The 13,285-nt window shown below is 37.1% G+C and overlaps 1 protein-coding gene across 2 annotated transcripts in view; it reads right to left on the bottom strand.

Annotated features, from left to right (window-relative positions):
* Positions 1-2,262: 2,262 nt before the first annotated feature.
* LOC138696715 (apolipoprotein D-like) overlaps positions 2,263-13,285 on the bottom strand; it is a 28,910-nt gene continuing 17,887 nt past the window's right edge. For both annotated transcript variants that reach the window (XM_069822037.1, XM_069822036.1), the window contains 2 exons: positions 9,278-9,373; positions 2,263-4,680 (listed from right to left, as the gene is read on the bottom strand). In XM_069822037.1, coding sequence (XP_069678138.1) covers positions 4,529-4,680; positions 9,278-9,373 — 248 coding nt within the window. In that variant the 3' untranslated portion in view covers positions 2,263-4,528. The remainder of the gene's footprint in view (positions 4,681-9,277; positions 9,374-13,285) is intronic.

Below are 13,285 nucleotides of genomic sequence, written 5' to 3' on the forward strand. Positions count from 1 at the left end.
CCCTACGTTCCATTTGAAATAAGAAACCTCCATATAAACTTCTACATCCGGAAAGGGCCTAGTTTTCGAGATATGATTTTTTTCAAATTCTTCTGCTAGACATATCTGGCAATATCTGGCAATAGATCTCATCTAGCTGTATACCGTACTGCCAATATTTCCTTAAATATTATACGTTATGAAAATTGCATATAATTTATATAGTCTAATATTCATGAAATTGACTATAGAATAGTCTATGAAGAAATGATAAGGAAATGTAAGCATACCTGAAATATTGCTCACTGTACTGATAACAAGAGTGGAAATCGTTTTAAAAATGCTGAAAACGTAGTAGAACAATGCGCTGCAAACATTTCTGAAAAGTTTCTCGCAGTCAGCTTTAGAGCAATTCTATATGTAATCAGCGTGAAAACAGAATTCTACAGGAATGACGAATTTATCAGGTTTGTCGCCAAGGTACCCGCTTTATGCCAGCCATAGTTATTTAACACATTCATATATCTAGGAGATGAAAACTGATTATGTGTTTAGGGCTGTAATTTTATCACATTATCTCTGTGATGCAATATAATATTCGTGCGAAGTAGCAAAACACTATCAGAGAACTTCCGAATGAAATTTTTCCAAGGGCTAAAGGCATAAACATCAAGAGGCTGAACAATCGGAGCTGTGTGCGTTGGAATTAACACTTCCACCGTTTTACCACAGTTTAGTATATACACTCACATAGCTTGAGTTGATGAGGGTACTAGGAACAATAGACTGTGCAGGTACTATTTCGCATTGTCTGTGATGAGGCGATAGTAGCGATACTAGTGGTTAGCAACTATCTATGGATGCATATTTCTTACGTATTGAGCTTCGTGACTGTATATACTAGACTGTGGTTTTACCTTCTGGAGTTATTCTTTCTATAGCCTGTCCACTTCGGTAACTGGTCTACACGTCTACAAAAATAATGCTATGATCACTGACAGATGGAAAGTATATTTCGTGAAACAACTTGAAGGGGCGAGTTTCCATAAGGTGATTTTGAGAGCAATATACAATCATTTGGAACCTTAAAAATATTCTTCTTCACGATGGGAAAGAAGATATAAGACTTATTTGAGTGTCAAGAGATTAGTTTAAACAGGCCTGCACAAACAGCGCTCAACGAGCGCGCGCGCTCCTTCCGAGCGGGAGAGCGGTGTTTATCACTCGCCGAAACGGAGAGGAAAATACGTCAGAATGACATAGACTTGCTATAGGTAGAGGAGAGAGAAACGACCACTCAGTTATCTAGTGGAGTGCAGTGTGTAGGCCTATTCTCAGTAACTGTTTCACGTTGCTTACCTACTGCTACAGTACAGTATGGAGGAATCTAAAAGACGGAACATAACATTTAACGATTTACAGCTCGACCTTATTGATCTTCGATGTGACCTAAGGGCTAAAGATCGTTTGAATAATACTACTAGCCTGGTTGAGTTTTACAAGACTAAACATTAGCAATAATATCCACGACTGCACAGGCTGGCTGTGAAAATGATTGCTATGTTTGGCTCAACATTTATATTTGTGAGCAACTGTTTTCTATAATCAACTTTAATAAAGGCAGACATCGAACATCTGTAACTGATGTTTCATTATGATCAGTAGGCTACTGTTCTTTTCAGCTGCCAACAGCATAAAACCTCGTTTTCATGTACTGTACTGATAAATAAAAATATAACAAAATAATATTATACATTTAAGTAGCTATAGAATTTCTATTACTTCTGTAAAATAAATATTTCTTTATTAATTAATAATAGTCCAAGATAGTTTTGCAAACACTGAACGGGAATTCATTTCATAAGCACTCGTAACAGTACTTCCTTTTGTGTACATTTTGTACGAGATCCATTCCTTGCAGTCCACCCTTATACAGAGCGCAGCTAATATCTGCATTCCGCTCGTGAGCTGTGAGCCGGCTCGGAGAGCGCAAACCTTGTGCAGGCCTGGTTTAAAAAATAATATCTCGTATGCTATGCCTTCTCCGAATGTATAAATTTATTAGATTTCTTATTTCAAATGGAACGTATGGAGAAAAAATCGTTGTGAAAATCCATTATAACTTGCTGAGCCTGCCTTGTAAGTAAACACAATCTCCTTCCACTAGCTAAAACTCCACCTGCTAGGAAGAGTGTTCCCCACAATCATATTCCTCTATTATTGTGTTCTTTAACGTGGATGTGAGTAAAATGTGGGTTCATTTAATGAAGTGTAAAACACTACTTTATCGTTCATATCGTTTAATTAAATAGAGTAAATTTACATACATTATTACAAAATTACTGTACATACCATAAGACATTTACCGTAAAGAATTAGTTAATTCCTGAACTTAAAGCGATCAATTTTAATGACAAATGTAAATAAACATGTTTGAATCTATTTAACAGACTATAACATATAACACAAAATATTGAAAAAGAATAATATTCTGTAACATGTTATCATTTATATTACATAATACACTTTTATAAACATGTAATCAATGAGTTTGTTGCTTTAATTATAGCTAAAACACGTTTGTCCTACTGATCTATGTACTCTGTATTCATCACTTGACATATATAGTGTACGGTAGGTCATAATTTTTATGTTTATGTTACATCGCATTAAAGTACGATTTAATTCGTAAATATATAAATATACAGTAGTGACAAAAAAACCGGACCGACCCTTGTAGCTAATACAAAAGAATCCTGTGCTGTGAATTGTGTCAAACTGTGGTAATTTCAATATGGATAGTGAAGCCAGAGGTATGTACTGTTATTTAACATAAAAATACGCAGTCATCTTTGCCGAATAAAGATAGAAATATAATATTGATGCTAGAAGAAAATAAAACTCTCAAAGTTTTTTCTTCTGTAAGTTTGAAGCACTGAAGGAAAGAAAAGAAGGTAGGAATCGAACAAATGCAATAAATTTCATTGTTACAATTAATTATACAAGATGGATGTGTTTTGTGAGTAGCAAAATTTGAATCTGTGACTCTGAAATCAGCTACAAGAGTCGGTCCGGTTTTTTTTGCCACTACTGTACATGAAAGTTTATAAGATAATGTAAATCATTAAACATTAAGACAATCGCTAACCAGTTGTTTTCTCACGAAATGAGTAATATTGAGTTATTTTTCCGAGTCGTTCGCAGAAAAATAATTTTTCCTATTTACTTTATTTCATATTTATAATTGTATGCAATATTCCACTATTACGAGGCCTTGGACTAGTGTAATGTTATTAACAATCAAGTGTTCCGCAAATAGTAGTTTATAACTTGAGGCAATTGGGAAGCACGGACTGTTAGTGAGATTGTAATGAGAGGATTAATTATTATTTTCTCTTAAAACTACTTAATGTAGTGGATCCACAATTTTACCCCGCGAGTACAATACCATTGTATTTGTGCACGGCAACTCCTGTACAGGCCTAAGACACTTTATATCTTTTTACGAGGGTTGGATAAAAAGTTATGGCAACACTGCTGTCACATGACGATGGTGCGTTCGAGAGCTGCCAGCTGTGCGGACATGAACAAGGACTGTTAGATGAGTCACTGCAGCCAGCGGCAACAGTACTCTGTCAATCTACTGCACTGTGTAAAACGTTGACTTTCATAGGGATAGTGCGAGTGCCCTAAGATCATATTTACAAAACTAGATCAACGTTCCTGGATCAAAATTGATGTGGCACGAGGTCGTAGTGCACAACAATGTTTTCAGGGACTGCGTGAAGCACCACCACCTTCGTCCAGCTCAGGAGAAAACGACGACACTTGGTAGTACAGAACCCCATCATTCTTCATGATAATGCAAGGAGTCACACCCCTGCTGCTGTCAAGGACCTCTTGCGCCGCTGGCAATGGGAGATTCTGGAACATCCACCGTAGTCACCCGATATGAGTCCATGCGATTACGATCTCTTCGCCAAAGTGAAAGAACCACTGCGAGGGACCCGGTACAATACCAGAGATGAACTTATCCGTACTATAGGGCGGTCAATACGGAACATCAACAAAGATGGACGCGCTGATGGTGTACGACGCCTTCCAAACATTTGGTAAAAAGTAATAAATAAGGGGGGCGACTATATTGAAGGTACGTAAATGTTGTACCCCTGTGAATAAAGCCATATGAGAAATATCGAACTGTTGCCATTACTTTTTATCCAACCTTTTGTAAATACAATTTTATAAATTAAAAAAAAATGGTGTTATTATTGAGAATATTATAATTTTTCAGAAAGTACATGTTTCCTGCTCATTACCTGGTTTATTATATGATAAGTGGAATTAACTATCTGAAGTCTCATATGTAAGTTCAGAAATTAAACTTCGGTACAGGTTCTTGCCTGTACTGTTACGACATCGGAGGTCGCTATGGGCCGACTAGATAACAAATTTGTTGTGGGCGCGGCCCGGGCCGGATTCAATCGCAGTACAGATGGTTACAGTGAAGAATGGGGAGTGGAATGAAGCGACGACGGTGCCTGCAGGCTCAGCGTTCGGTGGTGGGCACCTGGGGGCAGTCTGTCTGTGAGACTTCTTCATACTGACTTCGGTTTAGTCCGTTTTGTGTGAGGATTTCCTCCACTTCGCGCATCGCGTCCTCGTCGAGGTTCTTCTGCCGGCTGGATACCCAGGAGAGAGCTGAGGACAACAATGCAATGTTAAACCGAACACTCATATTTGCGATTTTTATGTTAGGCATGATTTATACTTTCGTTATAATAACAGTAGGCCTACAGTTTCGACTCGATACAGCTACGTTCCTGCATCACTCACACTGTTGCAAGATCGCCCATAGAAATTGTGGGCCCTTCCCCCTCGCTAATATTTTAATGAATGTTGAAATTCTATAATAAATACAGTAAAAAGACAAGCTAAGGAAATTTTATTAAAATGTCTGGCAAGCTTGTATGTTACTTGTATTGAAATATTACTTGGGTAAGAGAAATAAAACAACTCAGTTTAATAATAATAATAATAATAATAATAATAATAATAATAACAATAATAATAATAATAACAATAATAATAATATGTAATTTTAAAAATAGATTCAGGCATATATAAAAGATATTGAATAAGAATTAATATACATATAGGTACAGTATAGGGTAACAGAGAGGGTTTGGAATTGAACGGGTTACATCAGCTGCTTGTCTATGCGGATGACCTGAATATGTTAGGAGAAAATCCACAAACGATTAGGGAAAATACGGAAATTTTACTTGAAGCAAGTAAAGAAATAGGTCTGGAAGTAAATCCCGAAAAGACAAAGTATATGATCATGTCTCGCGACGAAAATATTGTACGAAATGGAAATATAAAAATTGGAAATTTTATCCTTTGAAGAGGTGGAAAAATTCAAATACATGGGAGCAACAGAGTAACAAATATAAATGATACTCGGGAGGAAATTAAGCATAGAATAAATATGGGAAATGCCTGTTGTTATTCGGTTGAGAAGCTTTTATCATCCAGTCTGTTGTCAAAAATCTGAAAGTTAGAATTTATAAAACAGTTATATTACCGGTTGTTCTTTATGGTTAAGAAGCTTGAACTCTCACTTTGAGAGAGGAACATAGGTTAAGGGTGTGTGAGAATAAGTTGCTTAGGAAAATATTTGGGGCTAGGAGAGATAAAGTTACAGGAGAATGGAAAAAGTTACACAACACAGAACTGCACGCATTGTATTCTTCACCTGACATAATTAGGAACATTAAATCCAGACGTTTGAGATGGGCAAGACATGTAGCACGTATGGACGAATCCAGAAATGCATATAGAGTGTTAGTTGGGAGGCCTGAGGGGAAAAGACCTTTGGGGAGGCCGGATGTAGAGGGGAAGATAATATTACAATGGATTTGAGGGAAGTGGGGTATGATGACAGAGACTGGATTAATCTTGCTCAGGATAGGGACCAATGGTGGGCTTATGTGAGGGTGGCAATGAACCTCCGGGTTTCTTAAAAGCCAGTAAGTAAGTAAGTATACATATACAGTATAACTAAGTCAACGTAGTGTAGCCTGATTAATAATTGTTGTACAGTTGTATCATATAAACGAAAAAGATACATATGGACATGCTGAAGAGAAGAAAGCAGATATGAGATAGACTATTACTGGTACAGGGAAGATTTCGAAACTGCTTAAAAAATGCAAAGGCTTTACAAGACGCGAAGATTATCTCAGATCATGTCCTGTTGATAGTCGAAGTACAGTGAAACCTGTCTAAAGCGGCCATCTAAAGTTACCTTGTAAAATGGCCGTTTTATGAGGTGGCCGCTTGATTAAGGTTGCGGTTTTTTATGAATCAGCATGAAAGTACTGAATTTCATTGACTTTTTAGTACTGTGCGCGTACAACAATCGTGCATATTAATGTCAGCCTCTTCCATTCTTGCAACTAGCCTTTTCAAAACTCAATTTCTTCGCCCTCGCACACTTGAACCATTCGTAAACGAAATCATTCACATTACTAAACACAGATTCTCTCTTCTTTTTTGGCCACCATACATATTTTCCTCCCATTCTTTTAATATGTCATCTTAATTATATCGTGTATTTGTGTCCTTCCACATTTGAATATTTCTGCAATTTTTCTCGCAGATGTTCCTTTCTCACTTTCTTCAATCATTTTTCGTCTCACCTCTAAACTTAACACCACTCTACATTTATTGTTAGACATGATTTCTCTCTAAAACTAACGTCACAGTTCCTCAGAATCAACTGAATGAAAAGAAGAAAAATTCGTAAAAGCTGATCCAAATAGAAAAAGAGGAGGGAAAAAAAATTTAAAAAATTCGAATGGCTAACTACTGACCTAAAACATACTGTGACATTTTCGATAGAAAACGTCCGTGTTTCATTCCTTTAAAAACGAGTAAGAATTTATAGCTGTGCAGGGTCGGAGTGGAAAGTGACAAAAGAGTCATAAAACAGTAACCAACTAACCCTAAGATATAGAGGGTGTACTCTTGTACACTTAGCTATTGTCCCCTGTCCTCTAATCATCGAAAAAATAGGTCAGACAGTATGCGTGAAAAAAATGTTTGTTGGACAGTGACTGTTATAGTCAGGTTCCAATCCAGACACCGGCCGCTGGCCGAAGCATGAGGTGGCCGCTAAATAAAGAGACAATTTGTATTGATCTTATGGCAAATCCAATTGGTTCCAGAGAAAATTGGCCTTTTGGCCAGGTGGCCGTTTAAATAAAGTGACCGCAAAGGCAGGTTTCACTGTAGATATTCGTTTGAAGAAGAAAAGAGGAAAACAAGTGACGAAGAAATTGAACACAGAAGAACTGAAGAACGAAGAAGAAAGAAGAAAATTTGAAGCAAATTTTCAAGAGAAAGGAGCTATATTAGAATCCACACCTGAGAATAGTAATGAGTACTGGACTCATCTAAAAAGCTGTATACAGATGGTAGCAGGAGAAATAATAGGATACAGAGAAGGTGTGAGAATTAAGAAATCTTGGGTTACAGCGAAAATGTTGGAGAAGATGGAGGAAAGGAGAAAATGGAAAAAAAGTGTATAATATTTGCTGATGATATGGCGTTGTTGGTAGAAGAGAAGAGATACTAAGGGATATGCTACCAAAGCTAAATGACAGCTGTGAGCAGTATGGGATTAAGATAATTGCAAAAAAGATAAAGACCATGGTTATCTGAAGAAAAATAAAGAAGGTAAAGGTGCGAATTCTAAATGAGGCAGTAGAGCAAGTGGACAGCTTCAAATATTTGGGAGTACTATAAGCTGCTGCCAGAAAGTGAAAAGGAGGATAGCAATGGCAAAGGAAGCTTTTAATATAAAACGGAGCATTTTCTGCGGACATCTGGAAAAAGAATTAGGGAAGAGATTAATGAAGTGGTTTATGTGGAGTGGGGCATTGTATGGGGCAACAACATGGACATTACGACGAAGTGAAGAGCAGCGATTAGAAGCATGTGAACATGGAGAAGAATGGAGCGCATTAAATTGGACAGACAGAATAAAAAATGAAGCTGCCTTGGAGTGGGTGAAGAAAGAATGATGCTGAAATTTAACAGGATCAGAAAAAGCAATTGGTTGGTTCACTGGCTGAGAGAAACTGTCTACTGAATGATGCACTGTAAGAAATTATGAACGGCAGAAGAGTTCGGGACAGAAGAAGATATCAGATGACAGACGACGTTAAAGTATATGGATCATATATGGAGAATAAGAGGAAGGCAGAAAATAGGAGAGATTGGAGAATGTTGGGTCTACAGTGAGAGATCTGCCCTTGGGCAAAAACTATGAATCAATGAAAGTTGTATCATAATCACCTTTATTGAAGTTCTTGAGAAGTAGGTTACTTTAGTCAGAACTAAACATCCAGTTCTACGAAAAATAAAGCGCATAGTATTTTTCCATGTCTAAAAATAACTTCGAAGATTTAGGTAGCAGGTGGGAACTCTCCTCGGAGATAGTCCCACTACAGGGAGTAGCGACTCTGCCTTTGCGAGCTCCAGGTCCTCCTGGCCCGGGAGGTAGTACCTGGTCTAAGGGTCCCGGTCCTAGGGTTGCGGGATAGTAGAAGGGGCTCGAAAGCTTTGGAGGAAACAACCCTTCTAGAGGAAAGGACCTCAGATAAATTATGGTCCTCCAGATTGGGGGTTGGTCGTTGGGCTGACGCCCCAACACCATAAAAAGAATGATTACCACAATTAACAAAGAATCAACCGGACGGACAAATCCAAGACGATAATTGCTACGAAGCATATGCTGAAAACAGATCCCTGGCATACCCAAGGATAGAGAATTAAACAGAAGGAAGTAATATAATGGATATGGATATTATAATACTAACCGAAACAAAGGAAAAAGGGAAGAACGAATATTTAATTACATAATTTTGGAGTGGTGTTGAGAAATACGAGAGCGAAAAGTGATCTAGCCATTTTAATTGAGAACAAATGGTTAAGAAAAGTATAACGGATATAGAATATAGTGTTGAAAGAATAATGAAAGTTACTAATGTTTTTGGACAAACAATTATAGTATTTGGAGTGCATGCAATAAAAGATGATGCAATGGCAGACGTAAAATAAACAAATAAATTTAGACACATTTGCAAGAAATGGAATCTGCTTTAATAGGAGGTACAGTTACAGTTTTAACCATGTTGAATGATACAAAGTAGGATTACTGTCTATCCGTTATGTTACTTAAGTTAACATGTCTTATTATTGAAATTAAAGTATAGTAATTAACACTTACGTCTTATGGTACCAGTGTCTTCCACCAGGCAGCCCCAGAGCACGACATAACGATCGTAGTCTGTTCCTAGTACCCAGTAGCTGCTGCTCCACACGGCTAAAAAGCGAAATACTTATGTTAGCACAAGTAGTGACCTAAAGATAAATTTTTTTGAACGTGATAGTTTTCCCCTCTACTGTTACGCCGTGTCCTCAGTAAATGCGAGCACGAGCGATGCGGGCACCGCGTTAAAACACGCATCGCAAATATCTGCGAGGAAAAGCGAAGGTGTCCAATGTAACTGTGTTCGGCAGTTTTTAATGCAAAATATCGATTTTTAATGATCGACGTGGACGCATATGGAAAAGACAGTTATGCATGAATATTTCATAACTCAGCTATTTATCAAAACATAAAAAATGACTCTTTACCTTTACGAAAAGTTGCGCAGGTACCTAACTTCGAAGAAAAAAAAGACTTAATTTTTATTCATAGGAGACAAAGTTTATCCTTTAGGAACATATCTAATGAGACCCTATACTAGAAGAGTTCAAAACAAGATAACGGCCTCATATTTCAATTACCGTTTATCACTTTGAAGAATGACTATAGAATGGAATGTTGTTGAAATCTATTGAAATTATTGTAGAAAATGCATTTCATATTGTAAAATAATTTTCCATAGCGCTATAATTGACAAGGAATAGGATACTTCTCCCAATGTCTCGCAAGATAATGTGACGCAAGGATATCATAATTTCCGGCACTCGAAGGCAAATAATCGTACGTCGAGAGCAGCAGAAAATGTGCGAGACACCTTTTATCAATAATTTTAATTGAAAGTAATTTAATGTTTAAGTAACCTCATTATCACGGGTTTTGAAAACAATAAACATTGATTAAAACCTATATAATTACATATTTACTTATTTTAAACTTAATTGAATATCCCGTACTATTAGCTACAGAGTCCCATTCTTTGTCAATAGCTAAACGATCCTTGTACTGAGGGTTTCTTTTGTTCCACAATACATTTCTTGTTTATACTTCGAAAATTAACACTTCAATTGCTATTGCTTGCCGTACGACATCTGCGGTGAAAATCAAACCGTTTTAAATTCCAAACAATGCGTGCGGTGCGGCTTCACAGCATCGTATGAATTACACGCGTCTCGTGTTCACGTTGGACAACTCCATTTATTACACACAGTTTGATTGTGAACGTCAACCGCAGTAAACGCATCGCATCGCACCGCACGCACCGTCTTGCCCGCCTTAACCTTGGACATGGCGTTATGGTTTCCAACGCTCCGTTAAAAAAGCGATAGTGTCCAGTCTTCATATCTTTCTCAGAGTTCAAATTCCGGCATAACAAATTCTGAAATTATCCACACACGTTGATATCAATATAAGCTTTTTATTGCTGGTCGCATATTTAAATTGTTCGAACGACCACACAGAAGACAGCATATACTTGAAGAGCAGAGGAGAAGAAAGAGGAGCGACCCGAACATTGCCGATCTTTCATATTTTGCTGTCTCTACAGTAGATAGTTATTGGAGATAGGATATATATTCGTACATATCTTATTGTTTTTTTTAGTAGGTTATTTTACGACGCTTTATCAACATCTTCGGTTATTTAGCGTCTGAATGAGATGAAGGTGATACTGCCGGTGAAATGAATCCGGGATCCAGCACCGGAAGTTACCCAGCATTTGCTCATATTGGGTTGAGGGAAAACCCCGGAAAAAACCTCAACCAGGTAACTTGCCCCGACCGGGAATCGAACCCGGGCCACCTGGTTTCGCGGTCAGACGCGCTGACCGTTACTCCACAGGTGTGGACCATATCTTATTGTAGTTCGAATATTCAGCAGATAGTGAAAAACTCGTGGTAGGTAAAAATAATTAGTATGACTGTGACGTTATGTGAAAGAGTAAGAAAGACCTGTTAATGATAGAAAATGTAATAGCACGACTGAAAGATAATAAATTCAATTCTAATACTGAATGTTTTCATATGAAGATGCACGAACTACATTCAGTGTTCTCTTCTCATATAGGCCAACAGGACAGGGAAGTCGCTGTGCCGAATACGCTCCATTTCAGACAAGTGGTTTGTAGAGTAGTGACTACAAACAAATATTTTGTACCGAACATTTACACACATTAGTAACATTGTGAACGATAGGAGTTTAATATAATCTTTTTGTATGTAATGGTTTCAATATTGTAAAATTTATATACAGAGTGTTCCATTTATCTAGTGCACAAATTATAACTTTTCTGTTTTAATACATATTGGAATTTCTGTTTTTGAGAGTTATGTTAGAACGAGGGCCTAACATGAGTGTAGATATTTGGTGCATGTAACTACATTATGGTACAAGATACACGTGACGTCATCAATTTTTCAAATAGAACTACATACTTTAATCATTAAGACGAGTTCAAAAATGTATCACAATGTCACCTTCCCAATCAATGACAGCAACAAAATGCAAAATGAATTCCATCAGAATGTGCCGTTTGTTGTGGTACCCCATTCATCTTGTGCATTAACTTACACAAAACGAAAGGCGACTGACGTCGTACACGTCGTGTGTTGTGTGTTTGCTGTCTTAACATGTAAACACACCACAACTGTCGACGCTACAATCCACGTAGAGTGGCCTGCACGCTCTCCGAACCTGTCGTCATTCGACTTCTTCCTGTGGGGGACTGTAAAGGACAGTGTATCAGAACATTCTGATAACACCAGACGACATGCAGCAACGCATTCGACAGGCTTGTGTGTCCACTAAGCCAACAACATGCCGGGCAGTCATACGGTCTTTCGGGGGACGCCTTCGAATGTGCATTAATGTGAATGGTCACCATTTGGAACATCTTCTGTGACTCTCAAAGCATAACATTATCACATTGGAAGTACGTTTTTGTTTCGTTTTGTTGTTGTTATTGATTAGGACGGTGACATTGTGATACATTTTTGAACTCGTCTTAATGTGTGTAATCAATGTAACATGATTAATGTATGTAGTGCTATTTGAAAAATTGATGACTTCACGTGTATCTTGTACCATAATGTAGTTACATGCACCAAATCTCTACACTCATGTTAGCCCTTCGTTCTAACATAACGCTCAAAAACAACAATTTCAATACCTAGCCAAACAAAACAGTTATAATAGGTGCACAAGATAAATGGGACACCCTATACTGTAGACTACTGTTATGTCTGACATTTATGATATAGTATTATTAGAAAGTCTAATTTGTAGGAATGAACATATAATAAGTCGAAGAAAAATAACTTTTTTTTTCAACAATAAATTAATTTGTGACAATATTAATTTTACACTCGTATAATGTTCATTTATATATAAAAATTGTTTTAAGCATGGAAATTGTTTATCCATGAGTTCTTACAATCACGTGCTCACGTGCTATAAACTGCAGATCTACCACACCTTTTCGATTTTTATATAAACAAATTTGTAGGTGCCGTTAAAGTCAGTACTTCATTTAAAGTACTTTATTAGAACGCCAAAAGAAAATTGTGATACAATATAGTGGCGGTTCTACCATTTTTTTAAATTTAGCAGAAGTAAGATCCATTCATTCTTTTCCAGCCGATTTAAATGTTAAGTAGATTATTATAATTCAATGCAAATTGTATTATTAAATGCCATCAACGATGGGACTGTGATTCAGTTTTCATTTACACACTAATTAAATATAACAAAACTTACGCAATAGTGGGATAAATTCTGATGAAGAATTAAAGAATTGAAACATAAATATTCTCGGTTCACCACAACGATAAGGAAACTAAAGCAACAGCTAAGTACAAGTTGTGAACAAAATACAATAAAGTAGTCAATAGATTGGTTTCCAGATGTTCTCAAACAAGTTCTAGTTGAGTGGGAGGGGGCAGAAAGGAGTATGAATGCGGTTAAATTAATTTATCGCGATTAATTTCTCTAACGTCAATCAAGAGTTAATTTTGTGTGGCAATGCCTGCCATG

This window comes from Periplaneta americana, chromosome 3 (genome assembly GCF_040183065.1).
Source record: "Periplaneta americana isolate PAMFEO1 chromosome 3, P.americana_PAMFEO1_priV1, whole genome shotgun sequence".
Classification (NCBI taxonomy): domain Eukaryota; kingdom Metazoa; phylum Arthropoda; class Insecta; order Blattodea; family Blattidae; genus Periplaneta; species Periplaneta americana.